Source organism: Amblyraja radiata, chromosome 21, assembly GCF_010909765.2.
Source record: "Amblyraja radiata isolate CabotCenter1 chromosome 21, sAmbRad1.1.pri, whole genome shotgun sequence".
NCBI classification, from domain to species: domain Eukaryota; kingdom Metazoa; phylum Chordata; class Chondrichthyes; order Rajiformes; family Rajidae; genus Amblyraja; species Amblyraja radiata.
In genome coordinates, this window is record NC_045976.1 from 17654462 (window position 1) to 17679115 (window position 24654).

A 24654-nucleotide genomic window follows, 5' to 3' on the forward strand; every position below is an offset into this window, starting at 1 on the left:
CTCTTCAAAAAATTCAAGAAGATTAGTCAAACATGACCTTCCAGGCACAAATCCATGTTGACTGTTCCTAATCAGACCCTGTTTATCCAGATGCTTATATATATTATCTCTAAGTATCTTTTCCATTAATTTGCCCACCACTGAAGTCAAACTAACAGGTCTATAATTGCTAGGTTTACTCTTAGAACCCTTTTTAAACAATGGAACAACATGCGCAGTACGCCAATCCTCGGGGACTTTTCCCGTTTCTAATGACATTTGAAATATTTCTGTCATAGCCCCGGCTATTTCTACACTAACTTCCCTCAATGTCCTAGGGAATATCCTGTCAGGACCTGGAGACTTATCCACTTTTATATTTTTCAAAAGTGTCAGTACTTCTTTTACTTTGAAACTCATAGTATCCATAACTACTCTACTCATTTCCCTTACCTCACATAATTCAATATCCTTCTCCTTGGTGAATACCGAAGAAAAGAAATTGTTCAATATCTCCCCCATCTCTTTTGGCTCTGCAGATAGCTGCCCACTCTGTTTCTCCAATGGACCAATTTTATCCCTCGTTATCCTTTTGCTATTAATATAGCTGTAGAAACCCTTTGGATTTACTTTCACCTTACTTGCCAAAGCAACCTCATATCTTCTTTTAGCTTTTCTAATTTCTTTCTTAAGATTCTTTTTACATTCCTTATACTCCACAAGCACCTCATTTACTTCATGCTGCCTATAATTATTGTAGATCTCCCTCTTTTTCCGAACCAAGTGTCCAATTTCCCTTGAAAACCAGGGCTCTTTCCAATTTTTACTGTTTCCTTTCAACCGAACAGGAACATAAAGATTCTGTACTCTTAAAATTTCCCCTTTAAATGTCCACCATTTCTCTTCTACATCTTTCCCATAAAACAAAATGTCCCAGTCCACTCCTTTTAAATCATCTCGCATCTCATCAAAGTTAGCCTTTCTCCAATCAAAAATCTCAACCCTAGGTCCAGTTCTGACCCTCTCCATAATTATATTGAAACTAATGGTATTGTGATCACTGGACCCGAAGTGCTCCCCAACGCATACCTCCGCCACCTGTCCCATCTCATTTCCTAACAGGAGGTCCAGCACTGCCCCTCCTCTAGTAGGTACCTCTATGTATTGCTGCAAAAAACTATCCTGCACACATTTTACAAACTCCAAACCATCCAGCCCATTTACAGAATGTGTTTCCCAGTCTATGTGTGGAAAGTTGAAATCTCCCACAATCACTACCTTGTGCTTACTACTAATATCTGCTATCTCCTTACATATTTGCTCTTCCAATTCTCGTTCCCCATTTGGCGGTCTATAATACACCCCTATAAGTGTTGCTACACCTTTCCCACTTCTCAGTTCCACCCAAATAGCCTCCCTAGACGAGCCCTCTAATCTATCCTGCCAAAGCACTGCTGTAATATCTTCCCTGATAAGCAATGCAACACCTCCACCTCTTGCCCCTCCAATTCTATCACACCTGAAGCAACGAAATCCTGGAATATTTAGTTTCCAATCACAGCCCTCCTGCAACCATGTTTCACTGATCGCCACAACATCATACTTCCAGGTGTCTATCCAGACTCTAAGCTCATCCACCTTTCTTACAATGCTCCTAGCATTAAAATATGCACATTTAAGAAACCCCCCGTATCTTCTTCTCTGTTTATTTCCTTTTTTTTCTTTCTCCTCTTGTGTCCGAGTGCTTCCCTTTTCTGCTTCCTGCCTTCCATTCTGTCTGCTAGCTTTCTCTATTTGTGTCCCTCGCCCCAACCATTCTAGTTTAAAGTCTCCCCAGTGACCTTTGCAAATTTCCCCGCCAGGATATTGGTCCCCCTCGCAATCAATTAGGAAGAATAATGTGAGATCGAATCGGAGTGATATTTTGTTAAATGACGGAAGAATAAACCACGTTCCTTTGCCGAGCAACTGTGGGCAAGAGGTACAGTAATCTCGCTGTTACCTGTCAAGTTTGTAGCTGGTAGTAGATGATGTTGTTGTCTGAAACTCTGTTGGTGAAGTTGTTTCTCAATGGTGATAAGGAGTGATAGAGAGTTAAAGAAGGGCAGAGTAGGAGTTCCTCATAGGGAAAGGTATCAAAGTTGAAGGATACTCTGTACTTTAGATCGGTCGCTTGAGAATTACTGCTGGAAATAGACAGAGGGAAGGAGGATGGGAGAGTGTATGGACCGCAGCAGAAGGAAGTCGTTGGTGAGGGATAGAATTTTAAGAAACTGAGAAGTAGCATGGCCACATGAAGAGTGGGGATTAATGGAGACAATATGGGCTGGATAGTTTGTACAGAGCACATTAGAGGGGAAACATGATGGATAGAAATGCATCTGGAACTCTCACTGAAACAGAATAAAATTCCAAATGCCCCTTCAATAAAAGACAGTATCCTTGTAAAATTACAAATTTTTTAGATAATTGCAAGCTCCCAAAATTGGATAGTTTAGAACAAGAGCAATTAGGAGCACGGATCACTAGTGAAGAAATAAAACAAATAATAAACTCACTGAAAAATGGGAAGACCCCAGGACCAGACGGTTTTAGTAATGAATTTTATAAAAGATTTCAGGAGTCAATTATACCAAGATTATTCAATTTATACACGCAGGCTTATACCGAAAATAAACTACCAGAAGCCTTAGCAGAAGCAACAATAACACTTATACCAAAAAAAGATAAAGATTTAGATGAACCGGGTTCTTATAGAGCTATTTCACTACTAAATACGGATCAGAAAATTTTAGCAAAGATTCTAGCTAGAAGGCTAAATAATTATATTAACAATTTAATAAATACGGATCAAACGGGATTTATACCCAAAAGACAATCATTTAATAATTTGAGAAGGCTTTTCAATATAATGTACTCTCATAATGAGGACAATGAAGATATTTCAATTGTCACGCTGGATGCAGAGAAGGCATTTATTTGATCAAGTAGAATGGCAGTATTTATACAAGGTACTCCAAAAATTCAATATGGGAGAGAATTTTATTAGATGGGTTAAACTACTTTACGATAGACCTACGGCAAGAATATTAACTAACAATACGCTATCTCCAAAATTTTACTTATCAAGGGGTAATAGGCAAGGGTGTGCCTTATCGCCATTGCTATTTGCCCTTATGATAGAACCGTTGGCCGAAAGGATTAGAAATCACCCGAATATTCACGGATATAACACTAAGGATTCAAAGAATAAAATTTCACTATATGCTGATGATATTCTTTTATATATTACTAATACACAAACGAGTATACCCACCTTATTAACACTAATTGAGGAATTCGGCTCTTTTTCAGGATATAGAATAAATTGGAATAAAAGCGAAATTATGTCTTTAAAACCACAGGATTCGAGACACTTACTAAAATTCCCCTTCAAAATTGCAACAGAAAAATTCAAGTATCTGGGTATTCAAATTACGAGAAGACACAAATCATTATTTAGTGCCAATTTTATACCACTATTAAATAAACTGAATGATATGATTAAATTTTGGAAAACACTTCCGCTCTCATTGATAGGTAGAATTAACGCTATAAAAAATGACTTTCTTACCACAATTAATATATTTGTTTCAAGCGATCCCAATATATATTCCAAAATATTTTTTCAAAAAACTAGATTCCACTATCACTAATTTTATATGGGGTTACAGAACACATAGAATTCAACGAAAGCATTTGTGCAAATCTAAAGAAGTTGGGGGTTTATCATTACCTAACTTTATGTATTACTACTGGGCAGTGCATATTAAGAACATAATGTACTGGCTGGATAGTTCCACTCAGCAGTTGGAGTGGATAAGAATGGAGAAAGAGGAGTGCTATCCGCACGATATAGGAACGATCCTGCTCTCACCGATAAAATTGAATAGTATAATATATAAGAAGAACCCAATTATTCACAATATAATAAGAATTTGGAAACAAATAAAAGTATCCTTGAAATTAAATAATTTATCAGTACTAACCCCACTATTGAACAACCCCGCATTCAAACCTTCTCTCATCGACAACACATATCAACAATGGGATAGACTGGGGATTAGGAAAGTAGGGGATATGTATGAATTGGGTAAACTGTTATCATTTCAACAATTAAAATTTAAATTTAAATTGAAGGATAATCAATATTTTAAATATATACAGGTATGTGACTTTATGAAGAAATATACACATAGATTTCAAACTATATTTTTAGACCCTTTAGAAGAAGCAATGAATATTAAGGCTGATTCACAAAAATTAATATCATACTTTTATAATAATATATTATATAGAGAATCACCCTCAACAGAAGCACTAAGGGAAGATTGGGAACATGAGCTAATGATAAAGATCTCGAAGGATAGATGGGAAAAGTATTTGATGAATACACATAACTGTTCTATTAATACAAGACATAATTTAATTCAATTCAAATTATTACATAGACTATATTATTCAAAAACGAGGTTGAATAAATTTTATCCAAACGTCTCTCCCAGATGCGATAAATGTTTGTTTCAAAACGCTAATATAACACATTCATTTGTAGGATGTACAAAGTTGAATAAATTTTGGAGTGATATATTTGATATATTTACAAAGCTCTTCAAGTCAAGAATAGAACCCAAAATGGAATGGATTATATTTGGAATAATAGGAGAAGATACCAATTTAAATAAAGACCAAAATGTTTTTTTTAATTATGGGTTAATAATTGGAAAGAAATTGATACTTAAATTTTGGAAAGATACATCCATACCAACTGTTAAAATGTGGATTAGGAATATGATGGACATAGCACGCCTTGAAGAAATGAGACTCCGACTAATAGATAAATATGACCAATTCTTAAGGAGTTGGTCTCCTTTCATTGACTTTTTGGAATCATGTGATGCAGCGGTACCATAAGGATTGCTGATTTCAGTTCATGACGTGGATAGATCTACATCTCCGAATATAGATTTGAAAATTTCTCTTTTAAGGGGCCTTCTCTTCTATTTCTACTTTCCACCTTTTCTTTTTTATTTTATTTATTTATTTATTTTTTTTATATACACACTTCACATTGTTCTACTCTCTACCATCTATTTTTCCACTCTTTCCCCTTTCTATTGTTTTCTTTTTCTTGTCTTGCTTACTTCCTTCTCATAACATAAAACTAGAGGTTGTACATAGAATGAATTACGGTATGACATAGTTGGCACCTAAAATTAGGTGCCACTGTATTGTTTTGTATTGTATTAACTTCTAATAAAATAAACAAAAAACAAAAAAACAAAACAAAAAAATAAAAAACAAAAATAATTTACAAAGTTTCTAAAACAAAACAAAAACAAACAAAAAAAGAGAATTACTGCTGGAAATAGACAGAGGGAAGGAGGATGGGAGAGTGTATGGACCGCAGCAGAAGGAGGTCTTCAGTGAGGGGTAGAATTTTAAGAAACTGAGAAGTAGCATGGCCACATGGAGAGCGGCGATTTATGGAGAGAATATGGGCCGGATAGTTTGTACTGAGCTTCATTAGAGGGGAAACATGATAGATTGAACTGCATCTGGACCTCTCACTGAAACAGAATAAAATTCCAAATGCCCCTTCAATAAAATACAGTTTCCTTGCACATAACTGTCATATTTACCATAAATTGGTAGTACTTGGAGTTGTTGCTATATGCTCATAGCAAAATCAAATTTGATAGTCAAGACAGACATTGAATTCCTCCAAAGACTCATTGGAGACTCTGCAGACCAGTCCTACGTCTGGGTCACAGGTCCCATTGTCTGGTGATTCATTTATTGGTCACTCAGGGAAATCGGCAAATTGGCACTCAACTTTATTAATTGTACAGTAACTGGAAGGACAAGCTCTGCCATTCAATATAATTATGGCTGGTGATCTCTTTCTATCCAACCCCCTTGAGACTTTTGAGATTTTATGTTTCTCTACCTCCTAAAATATATTCAGTGATGTTGGCTCTCAAGTGTTTTGATTAGCAAACGCCCCAGGGCCTCACTCTGTCCTAATGTTCTCCTCATTTCAGTCCATAATTTCGTGCCAATATCTTGGGACTGCGACCCAATAATCTAAGTCTCCACAGCAAGGGGAATCCTTATCAGACCTCTCTGGATTTTTGAAGTTGCAGTGAGGCTTTCTTCCATTCTACTAACTACAGGTGGTTAAACGGATTTGACCTAATCTCTCCGGATATGTCAATTCTGCTGGTCAATCCGGTCAACTTGCACCGCACGATCTCTCAGGAAGCATATATTTTCTCAGGTGAGAAGGTCAAAATTATACAGTCTTCCAAGCATGTTATCATAAGAGACTTGTATAGCTGTATGAATGAATGAATGAATGAATGAATGAATGAATGAATGAATGATACTTTATTATCACGTGACATGTCACCGTGAGATTATTTGTTTTGCATACACAAGGTATGCAAAGAGTCGCCACATACAGGGCACCGACGGATACCAATGCCTCAGCCAGACTGATAATCTCAGGACCCTGCCATCATGATGCACCAAGATCTAATAAGAACTTAGTCATCAACCCTGCCCCATTCTCAGTCTCCTTATTTCTATTCTTGGTTATGCTTACAAACCTGGTCTACTCGCAACAACACGCATTCCGACCACCCAGACCAGCTTCTATGTGAGCACCTGCTCCTGTGAAAATTATCACCACCTGCTCTGTAACTCCAGGCAACTTTGGCCTCGTCCTTGGCTGAAGATCTCAGCAGTGAGTCCACCACTGACCAGATGCACCATGCACCACTGACCAGAACTACTAGATGCACCATTGAGCAGAACTTCTAGCTCACTAATTGGGGCGCACTGCTGTCTCAATGCATTCAATGTACAATATTTTTGAAACTGAGGAGATGATGTTTAGTCAAAATATGTTTAGTATTTGATATTTTAGCAAAAGATGTTTAGTCTATCTAGGGATAAGTAATGAATCTCCGCAGCAACTCATGTACATCGCTAGATAATCTGTCAATTGGTCACAACTCTCTTTGAGAAGTTGGTTATGGGGCATATCAACTCCTACCTCAACAAGAACCTCGACCCATTACAGTTTGCCTACCATCACAATAGGTCCACGGAGGATGCGATCTCACTGGCTCTCCACTCCGCACCGGACCACTTGGACAATATATCACTTACGTCAGGCTGCTGTTTATAGACTACAGCTCAGCGTTCAATTCCATCATCCCCTGCAAGCTGGTTACCAAGCTCACGGAATTGGGTCTCTGTGCATCCCTCTGCAATTGGATCCTTAACTTCCTCAGTCACAGACCATAGTCTGTTTGAATTGGCTGAAATACTTAATCCTCAGTAACAATCAGAACGGGAGCACCTCAAGGTTGCGTGCTCAGCCCCCTGCTCTACTCACTCTATACTCATGACTGTGTAGCTGGACACAGTGCAAACTCCATCTTCAAGTTCGTCAATGACACCACTGTTGTGGGACGAATTACAGATGGTGATGAATCATAAATACAGCACCCGTAGTCAGGATCCAACCTGGGGCTCTGGTGCTGTACGGCAGCAACTCTACCACCATGCTGCCATCCCAACCCGTGTTGGGTTTAAAGACCTTGAGGCTACAACTGATACCCCTCCCTCCACCACCAAAAGGTACAGGGAAGGGGCCACACAGTCAATCAGTCCAGGTCCATTATAACTGCGGGTAGCAGACCAGATTTGTGCTGGTTGCTAATTTTTCTCAGTTTTACTTTAATTCTGTGCAAACTGCATGGAGGAATGGCTCATGGATCAGCCAATGCTGAGTGAAACTCATTTTATTTAAAGAAAAATTGCACTGATTCAAGTGCACAAACTCTGGGATTCTGCAGGTGAAGGCTTTCCTGGAAATCAGTGGGAATGAATGGTCTCCAGGATGTTGTGCTGGGCCTTGATGCATCAGCATTCATTGAGAAGAGATATTTTGTTGCACTGGAAATTATAGATGCTGGATACAAGTCCAGGTGCAGCATTGATGAGGATATTAGCAGAGCTAGAGGGTTGAAATTGTATGATAATACAGAGATGGAGATTACCATCGTCAGTATTGGAATAGATAAATGGGCCAAAGATTATTGTGAGATTCAACATGTTCTCAGGATTATGAATTGCCAGTCGTTGTATTGGATGCTGGAATCTATGATGACAAATCATAGGGCAAATGAGGGCAAATGCTTTGTTCTTCTCAACTTCCCGTCCTGACACTGGCCCAGTCGGACAAACTTCATCTCAACTCAATCCTGAGCATGGGTCTTCCTTTAGTTCCACTCTCATTTTCACTCATGATTCCTAGAGCTCATTTTATCCATCTCCCCTTCCTCTACCTTTGTGCTAGTCCTTCCAACCTGGCTACCACTCAACATCCATTCAAGGCCTCTCAATTTAATGACAACAAGACCCATCAGAATTTTGTGGAGGTGAATGAAAAAGCAATCAGGTAATCAAAATAAATCTGTAGTGGAAAACAGATAATGGGCGAGAGAGAGTTAATGTTTCTCATAGGGATAAGGGATTAAAGCGGAGGATACACTGTGCTTGAGTAGATTGGTGGCTATAGTGTTGCTGCTGGAAACAGAGACTAGAGGGAAGGGGGATGGGAGAGTGTATGGGCAGCAGCAGAGGGAAGTCATCGGTGAGGGAATGAATTTGAAAGAAACAATGAGAAGTAGCATGCCCCCATGAAGAGGCAGGGATAATGGAGAGAATATCGGCTGGATAGTTTGTACAGAGAGGGGAATCGTGATGGATTGAAATACCTGTAGAATTCTCACTGAAAGAATAAAATTCCAAATGCCCCTTCAATTAAATACAGTTTCCTTGCACATAAAAAATATCATATTAACCAGAAATCGTTGTTGTGGATGTTGTACTTGGAGTTGGTGTTGGTAGAGGCTCACAGCAAAATCAAATTTTATAGTCAAGACATATCTTGGCTTCCTCCAAAGGCTCTTTGGTGACTCTGCAGACCAGTCCTACGTCTGGGTCACAGGTCACATTGTCTGGTGATTCACATTGGCCACTCAGGGAAATGGGCAAATTGGCACTAAACTTTATTAATTGTATTGAAAACGGAAGAACACAGATCGTGCCGTATGGACTCCAGTAATTCAATATCGCCTGGACTGTCTGGAGATGGTCTATGGCCATTAAACCATGCTGACCAGCCACCAATACAAGTCCCCTCTGAAAAAAGGGAAGTCAAGGTTCAATTAATTTTCCTTCAAATGTTCAATAACCAAAATTACAGAATTGCAATTGATGATATTCCTCAGTACTGGCATGGTTTATAGTTGTGAAGGTGTGCATCACCTACTCCAAAATCACTAAGACTTCTCACCTTCTCTTGAATGACAGCAAGAATACTCATTCCCATTTCACATTATGGGGGCACATAATCATGAGCCTCTTTTGACCAATCATGTACATCATCAAATAATATTTAAACTGGGGTTCAATTCATGATTTGCACTGTCCTATCTCAAAATTCATAGAAATACAATCCTCTGAAAGTTGTACATAATTTACAACAGAAAGTCCACAGAGACAATTAATTCTAAAGCAAATCAATAGGAAATGGCAAATAAGAGAAAGATCAGTGGAAGTTATACTTTGCTGCTTTCTGAATGGCTCACCCAGAGTCCCTGTGCAGTAAACCTGGTGCAAGAAGATACAGCAGTCAATGACTTACCGGATGTGGTTGATGAAGTTGTAGGTTCTACTTTTGTTGTTGTTGCTGTTGTTGTTGTTATTGTTGTTGTTTTTGTTTCTATAAAACACAAAAGATATCACTGCTGGTATGCTGGGTATCATTTCCATCAGAAAAGCATTTGCGAGTATTGTCTGGTGGATATGCGTGTGCTGTTCATAAAAATATTTGCAAGGCTTCCAACGGAAAGATCCTTTTGACAGATAAAAACCATGCCATTTGAAAAAATTCAGGTCCATTGGAAAAGGAACCTGGTAGCATTCCTGATGCTACCAAATGACACGTACTATCCAATTGTAATTTTTCTCAGCCCTCGAGGGCTGAACTGCATTGAAGTATCGAGGGTTGATGAGAGATCCTGTTGGTTAAATATTTACTGCAGGTATTTTAATACCTTATCTTGTTAGGGTTTCCAAACACAGAATTCACTTCAACCCATTGGTTGTAATGGGCGGTAATAGGACAAAAGGGAAAACAGGTTTTTAACTTTTTATTTTACCTGAATGCTTTTAATTAGTTTTACCTGTTTTTATGAGGTTTTAGATCATTTTAATTTCTTTACTTTGGGAGGGGGGTTTATAGTCTGTAAGGATGTTTGTAAAATACAGCTGGGGTGCAGTAAAATGGGCAGGTGGTTTTGGGGGTGGACATCCTTATTAACTAATAGAAACAAAGAATTGCTGATGTTGGCCCTGCAGGGGGACCAGAAGACCCTCAAACAGCTCATCAAAAGGGCAATGGGAATAGATATCTGTGGATTTCACTGCCATGATTCAAAACCTGGCATGATGGCAAAGCAACATGACTTTTAATGTCCTTCTACAAGAGGTCACTGTGACTGCTTCCCATAAGCCTCTCTGTACAACTGCTTGATTCTCCGCAGCCCCACAATTCAGATTTCAGGATCCTGCATCACTGCCCTCCCAATCATAGACAGTAGTGGTCCAAGACTGCTGGCCACATGTCACTGACTGTATGTACTGCCAGCGAGGAAATGCTAAGGTGATTAGAAATTGAGTGACAGCCCATTTACCGTGAATGTAGCTCATTGTTGGGTAATTGATGCTGTTGTTTCCAAGAGTGGAAACAAACCCATCTCATTCATTTCAAACACCAATTCCATTTTTTTCTCTCCAAATGTTACATTATATATATTAACAATTTAGACGAGGGAATTAAATGTGAGCTGTGATGAGGGTGCTATGAGGCTGCGGGGTGATTTGGATAGGTTGGGTGAGTGTGCAGGTGCATGGCAGATGCAGTATAATGTGGGTAAATATGAGGTTATCCACTTTGGTGGTAAGAACCGGAAGGCAGATTATTATCGGAATGGTGTCAGATAAGGAAAAGGGGAGGGGGAATGAGACCTGGTTGTGCCTGTACATCAGTCACTGAAAGTCAGCATGCAGGTACAGCAGTCAGTGAAGAAAGCTAATGCCCTTCATTGCGAGAGGATTTGAGTTTAGGAGCAAAGAAGTCCAACTGCAGTTGTACAGGGCCCTGGTGAGACTGCATCTGGAGTACTGTGCGCAATTTTGGCCTCCTAATTTGAGTAAGGATATTATTGCTATTGAGGGAGTGCAGCATAGGTTCTCCTGGTTAATTCCCAGGGTGGAGGGACTGAGATATGATGAAATAATGGGTCGATTGGTCTTGTATTCACTGGAATTGAGATGGATAAGAGGGCATCATAGAAATATATACAATTCTTAAAGGATTGTACAGGCTAGATGCAGGAAAAATGCTCCCGATGTTGTGGGAGTCCAGAACCAGGGGTCAAAGTTTAAGATTAAGGGGTAGGCCATTTAGGATTGGGACGAGGAAAAACATATTTACCCAGAGAGTTGTGAATCTGTGGAATTCTCTGCCACAGAAGGCAGTGGAGGTCAATTCACTGGATGTTTTCAGGAGAGATAGATTTAGCACTTAGGGCTAAAGGAATCAAGGGATATGGTTAAAAAGCAGGAACCAGGTACTGATTTTAAATGATCAGCCATGATCATATTGAATGGCGGTGCTGGCTCGAAGGGCCAAATGGCTTATTCCTGCACCTATTCTCCTATATTTCTATGTTTCACACCTTACTCTTCCATATCTCTACATCTGTTGTTTTCACACCTTAACCCTTCCATACGAAACATTTAGACAGGCACATGAATAGGACAGGTTTAGAGGGATATGGACCAAACGCCGGCAGATGTGACTAGAGTAGAAAGGACATGTTGGCTGGTGTAGGCAAATTGGGCCAAAGGGCCTGTTTCCATGCTGCAAGACTATGACTCTATAATTCTATGTATCTCTTTCTCCCCTGACCCTCAGTCTGAAGAAGAGTCCCGACCCGAAACGTCACCAATTCCTTCTCTCCAGAGATGCTGCTGGTCCTGCTGAGTTACTCCAGCATTTTGTGTCCATCACATTTAATGCTGTTGCTTACCAGGTGTGGAGCTGGTGATTAATGGTGGTTGTAATAGGGATCTCTGGTGTTGTCAACACTGATCCATGTCAACACTGCGTGGTGACATATTAAGTCTGCTTCAGGTTCAAATACATACTTTACTAATGCATGCAGCGAATCACAGAAATTGTAAAAGTGAAATCTATTTACTTATTTATTATTTAAATTGTTTCAACAGAAGGAACAGCACTATTTAATTGCCTTAACATTGGCTCCAGAATAATAAAAGTTATTAGATTTGTCAGGTAAATTTGCTTGTAATATTAATGCCATTGGAAATATTAGCATGTTCATTGGGAAAATGTTGAAAACTACCTGAAGATCCATTCACAGACCAGCTGTAGCATTAAAAATTATTGGGCATAAATGTTTAATCTTTCAATTGCTCTACTCCTATTCAGAAAGGGATAAGTCAATCAGCTAAACACAAAGTGCCAGATGAACCTAGTCGGTCAAGCGGCATTTGTGGAGGGAATGAACAGTTGTTATTTTAGATTGGAACCTTTTTTCGGACTGATGAAGTAGGAGGGAGAAAGCTGGAGAGGAGAGGTCATAGGGATAGCAAAGCAGGGTTGAGCTGGTGTGAAATAGGTAGTGTGACTAATCATTTCAATGAGAATGATTCGAGGTTTTCATATTGTTTGTTTCTGGGCCAGTTAAAATAGGTAAAAAGGTATATGGATAGGACAGGTTTAAAACAGTAAAAATAATACACACCTCTGCATATCACTTTCCCATTCGTGCACACACTGCAAATGATTAAAAATAATTTAGATTAATGAGAGATTAGGTTAATATGTTTTTTGCTATTTTAACACATTCATTATTTTGCATAAACAGCTTGCTACTTTCTTGGCAATATCTGTTGTCATGAAAACTAACTTTAATATAGCTGTACCCTGTATTAGAAATGTCATGAAATAATTAATTCTCTAACCTCTAGAAATAAATGGGATAGTTCAAATAAAAAGATAATCACTTTCCATTTCTTATTAGCTTTAGAAGGAAGCTATATGTGCAGAAATGTACCTCATCTGCAACCTCACAAACGCATCCACCAACAAACTATTTCAAGTCAATCCTGCAATATTCCCATCACCATTTAACATCCTTTCAAAATGGCAGACAGTGCCGACCATTTCATTGAGTTACCAAAAACATAAGCGGTTTGTGGCCTCATAAAATTCACTTCTCATTGTTCTTACAGGAAAGGAATATAAACATTTTACTGAATGTATGCCTCATTGTCACCTTCCCCTCAGCTAACAATGATTCATTCTACATTTTCATTGAGCATCGTCCCATTTGATGCCTCGTATTCACACCTTGCCCTTCCATATCTCTCTGTCTCTCAGTCTGAAGAAGGATCTCGACCTGAAACGTCACCCATTCCTTCTCTGCAGAGATGCTGCCTGTCCCGCTGATTTGTGTCTATCTTCAATCAAACTCCTGAGATGGATTTCTGGTCTCCAATCTTCCGAAATAGTTTTATGGTGACAATAACTGTACATGTACACGATATTATGAAATAGTTATACATAAGTGAATATTTTTGATAAAGAAAGTAGAATATTTAAAATTCATTGCTAATATGAACTAAAAATGGAAGGTGCATTTATAGATACCATTCTTCACAATCATTCATGGTTCTATTGCCTGGCAGCAATATTTTCCCATTATAATAACAAGTACAATCAGGTAGATTAACACATTTCATTTTATTTTCATCCAGATACGGAGTATTCTTAGGGCATCTTGCATAACAACCTGAAGTAAATAGAAAATGATAATGAGGACAGGGCATTGATAACATGGATTAGTGACTTAGGTTAATAAACACTTCAACAGGTTCATATTGTTACAAACTGGTTTTAAAACTTGAATCTTTAAAGGATCACAAATATCCACCATTCAATTAAATAAAAATGCCGTTCTGTGTATACAGAACATTTGTAAAACAACTATATAAATAATTAGTCAGGAATATTACCATTTACAAAAACAATCTTATAATGCACAGTGTGAATAAGAATCAAAATACGTGAGGTTTTCAAGCACAACCTTCAAGAACTGCAGAATATTTTTTCCCGATGTGATGGTCGGAGCATGTTCGCGTTTTTATTGTTCCACAAGGCTGATAGTGCCAGCTACACTCACCGGGAGTGTTATAATAGTCACAGTAAACAGCTGAAATGTAAAACAGATATAGTTCTCCATTATGACCTGCAATTTGTTTCCAGTTTTATAAATCTCTGATTTGTTACACATGATTGGCAGTATTCCTTTTCTGTTACTAATGATCAGACAAATGCTTCATTAGCTGAACTTCATAACAAGAGTAATGGTAGCAGCATTATTCACAGCTTGTTGTTATTAAAAACTAATCAGATAGCAATGAACAACATTCACATCTACCCATAGGTTAGAGTGGGATTCGGATGGAGAATTAAGGTGACCCAAGTGTAGAGGAGACATTTTATTGGTTTGTTGCCCCCTACATTGTTATGAGGTCAAATGAGTACCTCATTTTATGTCTGGGCCCATTGCAGCTCCTGGACTCAATATTGAACTTTACAACTTCAAGTAACGTGATTTCTCTGTTCATGTTAGTCATCCAACTGTGACATTTGCTCCAGGGTTTTTTTTACTGCCCTTTTAATCTGTGGGAGTGGTGGAATGTGGAATTTGACCTGTTGGGCTTGTCTTACGACACCACATTTCACACCCCCACATTCTTTTGTCTGTTTTCACTCTCTAACGGCTCCCATTTACTCATTGACCAGTTAACCTAGTCCACAACGAAACACAAAGTGCTGGTGGAACTCAATGAGTCAAGTAGCACTTGTGGAAGGAATGGACAGACCGCATTTCAGATCGGTCCCCTTCTTCAGAGAAGGAAGGATCCAAACTCGAAACGTCATCTGTCCATTCCCTGAGTTCTTCCAGTACTTTGTATTCTGCTCAAGATTACAGTATCTACAGTCTCATGTCTCCATGTAACTTTGTTTATAGTTTATTGCCATGGTCAGCCTGGTTTTACACAGTTATAGACATCTCCCCCCCTCCATGCTCCCTGCAGCTAAACACGCTTCTATTGTGTCCTTAACAGTTCTGCCGAAAGGTCTTTAACCTGAAACATTAACTATTTATCTTCTTAAGGGTATGGTTGTTGTTTTTCATTCGATAGTCACCAAAGTCAACAGGAATTGCACTTGTGCAGTGAAAACCGGGTACAGGAAATGAGCTTTTATTTGAATCCAACTCCACCAGGTTTTAATTTCAGGTGGAGATTTAAAATTTACTCTGATTATTAAACTTTTTGTTCAGACTCTTTTATTTCATAGTTCCGTCATTTGTCTATGATATCTGTCCAGGATTTGACATTGTTTTATCCTCTGCTTTTAGGTTTAGGCTCATGTGTGGCCATTCTTTAAAGACAGAAACAAAATGCTGGAGTAACTCAACGGATCAGACAACATCTCTGGATAAAAGGAATAGGTGGCGTTTCGGATCAAAACCCTTCTTCAGGCAATTCATGAGTCTAATTGCCTAAAGACTCACGATGCCCTGCACCTGTTCAGTCAGATCCCAGAGTACTTATGAACAGCTGTAATGTTATCAAGTCACAGAGCAATGTCCCAGAGATCGTCCCAGGGCAAATGCAAGTGTAATGCTGCTCCTTTGCATCTGCTAACTACAAAGCTAAAGGCATTGTTTACATTATCTGATCTACCCGGGGAAACCCAGTGTAGCAGAGATCCATGTTTTTGCGGTAACTGGAGGAGTATTTATTTTCCCTTCAGACTCCCACTTACATACTAAAGTACCCACCTAGCACCAAGTCTTTGGGGAGAAAGTGCCAGCTACAACATTGATAGGAAAGAGGGGAGCATGTCACTGAAGTAAAATGATGTACAATTCTAAATAAATTCCCTTTGCTATTCTTCACATTATTAACCATTCTCAAAGAAATTCAAGAACATAATTTATTTGGGAATTGCTTGCATTGATCAAATAAATGTAATAATATATACAACTTAATACTTACGACACAAGTCCGGTGTTCTCCAATTAATACAAACTCCAGCTTTATTACAAGCTTCTGCATACACAGCTACAGCAGTGCAGAAGCCCAGATATTTCCCTTCCATGTCACAGGCACAAGCTTCTTCAATACAAGCATCATAATATGGGACTGGGTCTACCTGATACAGCGCATGATCATAATGTTAGAAAGAAGGTTCAATACAGATCAACTTTGATTTAATTTATTTAGTTCAAAATAAACAATCTCACCTTTTTATGGCAATTTTGAAACACAACATCCTTCATTATGCTGCATCTCCTCTGAGCCCATGTTAAACAGTATGGGTTTCTATCGCAAGGAAATGTTTGATTCAATATATCTGAACAAGACAATGAAGATTTCCAGCTGTTTCCTAATTTTACAGTATTGGTCACCAAAGAATTTCCTTTTGTTTTTAGATCATCTGCAACATCGTCATTGAAATTTCCGCACAGTCCACATACTTTGTTCTGTAAGTGAAAATACAGAATGTTTTGACTAAGAAATTCCATTGGGCTATTCCGAATCTGCAGTTGTAAATCCGAGACAAAACCAAAAATTAAACGCAAATGATAGACTGGACTCTCCACCAATGACCAACCTAGAGATGGAGGCCTGCAGAGCTTGTGTGGAATTTTAGTGCCTTAAACAGGTGAGTACAAAAATCTAATTTCATGTTGTCATATCGTCTTATAATAAATTCCAGTCCCAGCTATGATAGTCTTGAACCAACACATTTCCTAACTCCTTAGCCTTTATTACAAACAATCTCTTATACTCCAACCAATTCTATTGCTTCGCTTCTTAAATTCTGTAACTTTTGCTATTTTAAACAAAATACAAATAAAGCAATTTACCAGAATATTTTTTGTATTAAATCGGCATTGAAGTTTAAAATCTGCTGGCCCAACAAGAAAGTTGAAAATAAAAATTAAAAAATGCACTAAATACTCGGCAGGTCAGGCAGCATTCGAGGAGGACAAAAACAGTGAACATTTCACCTAATGGTCATTCATCAGCATCATTCCAGCAACTATATTTTTAATTTAATTTTTCTATGATGGAGTCAAATGCATTTTCGCTGCAATTTTCAACAATGTATAAGAATACAGAGAACGTGCTTAATTAAGATAACCTGATATATATTTATATTGTACATAATTACTTAAGATTATTGTAAATAATATGCTGAATGCTGGAATGAAACCTATTGCAACATGCAATGTATATTTATTTCTGCTAGAGATTAAGTTCTTGATATATTTATTTATTGTTAACCACATTATAAATTGCAAGCATTAATATCTAATCTCTAAACCGTACTTACTTTCCATCTTGGGTCCAATGTTATCGAAATCTTTGTGTGTCTATCCCATATCACAACAATCCCATTTGAAAATGAGAGGATTAAATAAAGTCCGACCGTGTGAAATGAATAAGAATTATCTCGACACTGGGTTTGACGAGATTTACCAGTCCTTACCACTCTTCCATCAGTTAGAAGGAATTCTACCTCCTAAAGATAAGAAGTCGCAATGAGTTCTTAACATGTTCATAATGATGTGCAAATTCAAATAACCCTCATAAAAACTATAATATTTTAAAAGTATACAGTGACAAAATGTATAATAAAAATACAGATCTCCCTCCCCTTCATTCCAGTAATACATGCTATTCCAATCTGTTTTGTTCATTCTCACCCTGAAACTTGTGTGCATTTGCAAGTAGTTTTCAGGTCTACTTTGTTTTCATTTTCATGTGTGTTTTTTAAGCTGCATCCTCTGAGCTTGATACGTTGAAAGCACATATATTATTGATGTATTCAAGAGAGATTTAGAGAAAGCTCTTAAGGCTAACATAATCTAGGGATATGGGATGAAAGCAGGAACGGGGGACTGATTTTGGATGATCAGCCTTAATCATATTGGATGTTGGAGCTGGCTTGAAAGGCCAAATGGCCTACTCCTGGACCTATTTTCTATGATTCTATGTTCCATGTTTCTATGAAATGTTGTAGCTTCTACTTCTTGTCAAATTCTAGGCCATGTAGCCACTATGCCAGGGCGAGTAGCCAGCCGGAGAGAGTTGTCATTGAATCTGTATGAAGCACATGGATGTGAGAGGGCCACAAGGAGGAGGAGGAGGAGGAGGAGGAGGAGGAGGAAGGGGACGAGGAGGAGGACGAGGAGGAGGAGGAGGAGGAGGAGGAGGAGGAGGAGGAGGAGGAGGAGGAGGAGGAGGAGGAGGAGGAGGAGGAGGAGGAGGAGGAGGAGGAGGAGGAGGAGGAGGAGGAGGAGGAGGAGGAGGAGGAGGAGGAGGAGGAGGAGGAGGAGGAGGAGGAGGAGGAGGAGGAGGAGGAGGAGGAGGAGGAGGAGGAGGAGGAGGAGGAGGAGGAGGAGGAGGAGGAGGAGGAGGAGGAGGAGGAGGAGGAGGAGGAGGAGGAGGAGGAGGAGGAGGAGGAGGAGGAGGAGGAGGAGGAGGAGGAGGAGGAGGAGGAGGAGGAGGAGGAGGAGGAGGAGGAGGAGGAGGAGGAGGAGGAGGAGGAGGAGGAGGAGGAGGAGGAGGAGGAGGAGGAGGAGGAGGAGGAGGAGGAGGAGGAGGAGGAGGAGGAGGAGGAGGAGGAGGAGGAGGAGGAGGAGGAGGAGGAGGAGGAGGAGGAGGAGGAGGAGGAGGAGGAGGAGGAGGAGGAGGAGGAGGAGGAGGAGGAGGAGGACTGGAGTTAGGAATTCACCAGGAAAGATGTGTTTTTACTTAATACATGGATTGTGAAAGGGTGATTTAGGTATGAATTGAATTAAAAAATAGACGCTTCCACTTCTGAAATGTGCTGCATGATTTGGGCATATATTTTAAAAAATCATAACTTAAGTTGTCAGATTGGCAACACTCTGGCCATACCCAGCTCTTGTTCAGGGCCAGAACTATCTTGCTGCCTTAACCTGGAGTCAAGGACTTCTAATTAACCAGAATTCACAGTGTTAAGAGGCATCACAAACTTGGTGTTACCTCGAAAATACAATGCAGGCTATTCTAAATTAAGGAGGCTTGGTTTACTTTTTTTCTGAGAGTTTATTATATTATTTATTGTGTGGTAAATGTGTCTTTTGAGGGTTACAGAAAACAGTGATTGGTTTAGGAAGCAACATGCTGCTAAATTAATTTTGGGGGTGATAGGATTGACTAATTCTTAAGTGGTGAGATTGCATTCTTTTCCCAGAGTGAAACCTTTTCATCTTTTAAAATGTAGGAGATTCTTTTTAACTTCAGGTGGTGACAAGACTTTGACCCAGTTGTACAGATGCAATATGGTAAAAAAGTACATGTGATAAACTAGTAAAGAGTTTCTGTAACATTTGCACCCAACTTGATTACTCCACTGATCTATTCACATCTATTTCCTCACACCCATGATTACATAGATACAAATTAAATGGATACAAACAAAGAGATCAAAGTCAAAATTAAAGATACAGACCGCAAACAAAATTTTGATGTTTCTTGAGCAGGTCACTCCATTTTCGCAACATGGAACACTTTCTATTAATATTTGGAATGTCCCTTCTCCTTGATTGCAATGGTCCTAAATAGAAAGATACAAACAAATATGGCTTAAGGCTGAAGAAAAGCTTTTACACCTTGTTGTGTGCCCATGAGATTGAACTTCTGCTTCCGAAGTTGATGCTTTTTCAATTCCGAATTAACTCCCTAACATTTCACAAACAAAAATGGCAGAGAAGTGAGTTGCTCTGGACCAATCAGAATGATTGGAATGGGTGCTGAAAGATGGAGAGAACGTTGTTCCCCACTAAAGTTTCGAGCTAGAGAGAGAATTGACGGATTCAGATGATCACAACTGGTATTGTTTTTATTTTGTTGTATCATAGCAAAATTATAGATGACACGTAATTTACAAAATTTAACTGCTCAAAGATTTATGCATTGTTTCAGTATTTCTTGATCTTGTTATTTTAACCAATGGTGTTCACCCGTCACTTGAGACCTGATAGCTACCACTATTGCCTTAGCTAACATATTCACTAATTATGCTTAGAAATTATGCCACAAACAAAAAGACAACTATTCTAATTCCTCTCTGCAACATTTACCATTTTTTCACAACATACAAACATCAGTGTTGTTGGCCCAAAACATAACTATTCACTCTCTACCCTTAACTGCCATATGTGCTCATTCACTTTGAACTCTCTGCTCATTCACTTCTTCAAACTCTCTGCCAACTCTCCAATTTTTATATATATTAAAGGGGGGGAAATTGCACAAATGCAAGTTGTCAGCAAGCACTCCGAGAGGTAACAATTTCAGCAAATAGCACTGGAATCAGACGCAGACGTGAAGCCTGTTCAATGTGTTAAATCACAGGGTAAAGGAAGCAGAAAGGGGAGAATAGATTGCAGGACAAATACCAAAGAGACAAAACAAATATGCTGTAGAAAGCATGAAGAGAATGCATGAAAGAGTTAAAAGGGGTAAAAAAATATGGCCACACAAGAACATGAGACAAAACTGATAGCAAGATGAGAAATGGATGGTGTTAAGAGGAAAGAATGGGTGGCAGGAAAAGAGAAGGCTGTGATTCTAGTCAGGGAAAAAGAAGAGGGAGTAAGGAATGAGAGATGGAAAATTAAATCTATGTCAAAGAAAGGATGTAAATGGATTGAAGCAGTAGGAAGTAGTAGGAAATGGACTGCTAAAAACATAGAAACATAGAAAATAGGTGCAGGAGTAGGCCATTCGGCCCTTCGAGCCTGCACCGCCATTCATAATGATCATGGCTGATCATATTCAAAGACGAGGGGTGGGGCAGATGTAGAGAATAATACATTGCCGGGAAATACAGAAGGAGCCAAGCAGATATGAAGAGCAATCAAATATTAGTTCCTTTTATTACTACAACAGTGTTATTTATTGTAGTTCACTCCAGTATGACATGGTTGCCTTTTCACATTGCTCTTGTAAAGAACCTGATAACGTAATGTGCAGCAAACTTAATCACTTTGTCCTATTTTCATGGACATGTTTCTTTCTATCTTCATATACTAAACTCGAAAATGAATGGAGTTATTTGATATCTATGAAATGCATGCTGAGAAATGAATTAAATGATATGAAGAAATACAAATTAATAACGTTGCCACTGGGTTTAGAAGCAGAATGATATTTGTTTATATATTTAATATATTACTCTGCAGTAATACATATCAACTAATAGATAATCTTATTTAAAATCTATTTCAACAGTTTATGAGAAGTATTTAAATACATTCTTAATTGAACAGAATATTGAGTCACTTTTATTCTTATTTACCTCAACAAAAATATATTCACAGTTGCCATCAAACATGTATCTTTTTCCATCAAAGGTGATGTACTGGCCATCTCCATGAACCTGGCAGGTCTTTGGACATGAATTTGTAGTGCATTTCCATATTCCGGCATTGCATGTACTGTGGCAGAATAAACAAAATAAAATAATATTTTGATAGAAAAAATGTAATTGGAATCTTGCCTGCCATAAACATTGACAATATTTCTGTCAGTTAATGGTAACCGTACCTTGATTAGTAGGGGTGTTAGGGGTTTTGGGGAGAAGGCAGGAGAATGGTGTTAAGCAGAAAGGATAGATCAGCTATGATTGAATGACGGAGTAGACCTGATGGGCTGAAAGGGCTAATTTTGCTCCTATCATATGAACTTATTAATTATGAAGAACATATAACATGTTTTTTTTCTGATATGATTCTATTTTCAAGAAATGTATTATCAAGGAATTATGACAGAAATAATAATATAATGGTAAAGTTTAAGTTTATATGAGGAGGGCTGAAGCATCAAACTAAACTACTTTATGTTAAGATATTAATGTAATATCCAATGCAAATATGAATGTATTCATTTTAAAGTCGTCGTTCTCATTTCACTGCCCATGACATTGTATAACATCTCTGCTACACTCAGATTTTAGGCCCGTCACGAATAGGCCCAATTGCCAGCATCCTGAACACAAGATGTGTCCGATCTATCCTACATGCGCCTTCCCTAGATCCTGCACACATCATGGACTGCTCCAGCCATCTAACTCAAACATAGAAAATAGGTGCAGGAGTAGGCCGTTCGGCCCTTCGAGTCTGCACCGTTCAAGCTACACTTCTCATTCCGGTTCTCTCAACCAATTTCATCCCCAGCCTGTGGCCTATCTGGTTTTGAACCTGATCCATGATTGCTGCGAGGAAGCCTCGCACAAACCTTGCCTGCACGTTCTTCCCAGTTTGTCAACATTTTGGGCGCTGCAGAATTTCTCAGCCAGCCTGTTTCTGTCATTGATAGAAGTTCTTCCACAAGCAGAGTGGAGTCAGTAAAATGGATATAGATCCATATCATTGGTCTTTGGTCAATCCCAAAATAGCAGTGCATCTAAATTTTGAATAACATTGCCTCACCATTGATTGCAGTCTCGCTGGATTGTTTTTCCAGCAGGATGCTTTTCTCCTCCAAACACACAAGGACACTGCTCAGGACGGATGCATCTTCCACTGTCATCTTCCACAAGATTATCAGGACAGACACAGCCAGGTAAACACGGACTAAACACCTTTAAAATAAAACACCCTTAATCAAGTTCACACTTAGGGTGCATTGAGAAGCAAACAGTGCAGATTCCCATGGCTTTAAGCTCCAGACATTCGCGCAAGATCATTATTCTCCTTAGGTTTAAGATTTAACTTGGATATCGGGCGAAGTTAATTGTATCCATCAATGAATGCATTAGAAGTTACGGAACAAAACAAAAAGTTGTGTGCTAAATTGGTTTTCTATATTTATGATGTTATTTCAGCCATTGTTGGGTCAGAGGAGATAGAACTCTGCCCAGACACACGGAGCCTGCTCCTTATCATTGGGAGAGTCTAGCTATAAAACTTAGAAAGTTCACTATACTTCCAGAAATCAGCTTTATTAGTGTCACACCTATTGCAAATCTCAAGTAAACTGACAGCATATGGCGATGTTTAAGAAACGTTTAGACAGGTACATGGATAGGACAGGTTTAGAGGGATATGGGCCAAATGTACTAGGGTAGATGGGACATGTTGGCCGGTGTGGGCAAGTCGCAAATCAAGGCCATAAGGTAGTTTAAAACTTCAAAGATTACAAAAGCAAATGAATAATTTGTCGCAATTATTCACTTCCTATTGTTGTAAATTATAGACCGCAATTCAACAAAGGAGTAAATACAGGAGGATTACTCACCTGAGGAATATTTCGATTTCTGCATGACTGTTTATTTACATTAGGGTTGGTGCAATCATTATATAGTTTCCCGTTCTGACATTCTATGAAAGAAATTTATTTTTTTAAAAAGCAACAATTTTAATTGTTCATTTTGGTGGCACAGGATTAAATTGAAGCAGCTGCTCACCTCTACCGGGTGTAGGAATGACCGGACAATCAAGTTTCCCATTTTCACACTTACTGCATGAAGAAAAAGTGTTACATTTTGGCACGTATTTAATCATTTCGTCAAATGACTGTAGAATATGCTAAAGGACACTTACCAGCTTCTTCCATTCAGTGTAATACTCTGCCCTTTATTGACAACCATGTCACCAATGTAACACGGGCAGTCCAACTTGTCAACACAAGCTCCAGTGTCATCCATGTATTTTCCCTCAGGACAGCCGCAGCCAAAAACAGGAGTATCCTTGACTTCACAAGTGTAATCGTACATTGCGAGTGACCTACAGGTACGGTTACAGGCTCTCATGTCAGTGTCAAAGACCTGAGTGTTGGTGCATGGTTTATCTGGAAAGAAATCCAACGTTTTCATTAGGATTGCATGTTGTGATGAATTTCTAACAGATCGGGTTCATTTTCCCACTGAGTGTTGGAGAATCTTATGTAAAAAGGTAAACAGAGTTAATGGTAAGTCGAGGGACAGAAGTTGGAAGTATTTAAATTGTGACACTTCGTCATGACCAAGGAGGCATAATGGAACAACTCTGGCTTTGCAATACTAAAGGAGAGATTGAGCAAAAAACAAACTGAAGGATGAACTCAACAGCTTAGGCAACATCTGTGGAGAGAAACGGACAGACAACATTTCAGGTCAATGCCTTTCTTGAAGACTGGTAGAAAGAGGTGAGGGGAAAGGTTGGGGCAAGAGCTGGAAAATGATAGGTGGATCTAGATAAGAGGTTATTGACAGATGATCAGGTGGGGGGCAGTAATGATCCAAAGATGAACAGTGTGCGTGATGACCAAAATATCATAGAGCAATTGGGTCACACAAGGTGGGAGGAGTGGAGTGGAAAGAAAGGTGGCCATGAAAGGATACGGTAGATGAGAAGGAGAGAGGGG

The 24654-nt window shown here is 39.0% G+C and overlaps 1 protein-coding gene across 2 annotated transcripts in view; it reads right to left on the bottom strand.

Annotated features, from left to right (window-relative positions):
- Positions 1 to 24654, bottom strand: part of LOC116984903 (mucin-2-like) — a 98224-nt gene that overhangs the window by 38575 nt on the left and 34995 nt on the right. For both annotated transcript variants that reach the window (XM_033039292.1, XM_033039291.1), the window contains exons 17-29: positions 23853 to 24099; positions 23717 to 23769; positions 23548 to 23630; positions 22740 to 22891; positions 21608 to 21746; positions 19757 to 19861; positions 17609 to 17797; positions 16512 to 16751; positions 16264 to 16420; positions 14277 to 14402; positions 13841 to 13982; positions 12933 to 12964; positions 9743 to 9820 (exon numbers count right to left, since the gene is read on the bottom strand). In XM_033039292.1, coding sequence (XP_032895183.1) covers positions 9743 to 9820; positions 12933 to 12964; positions 13841 to 13982; positions 14277 to 14402; positions 16264 to 16420; positions 16512 to 16751; positions 17609 to 17797; positions 19757 to 19861; positions 21608 to 21746; positions 22740 to 22891; positions 23548 to 23630; positions 23717 to 23769; positions 23853 to 24099 — 1743 coding nt within the window. The remainder of the gene's footprint in view (positions 1 to 9742; positions 9821 to 12932; positions 12965 to 13840; positions 13983 to 14276; positions 14403 to 16263; positions 16421 to 16511; positions 16752 to 17608; positions 17798 to 19756; positions 19862 to 21607; positions 21747 to 22739; positions 22892 to 23547; positions 23631 to 23716; positions 23770 to 23852; positions 24100 to 24654) is intronic.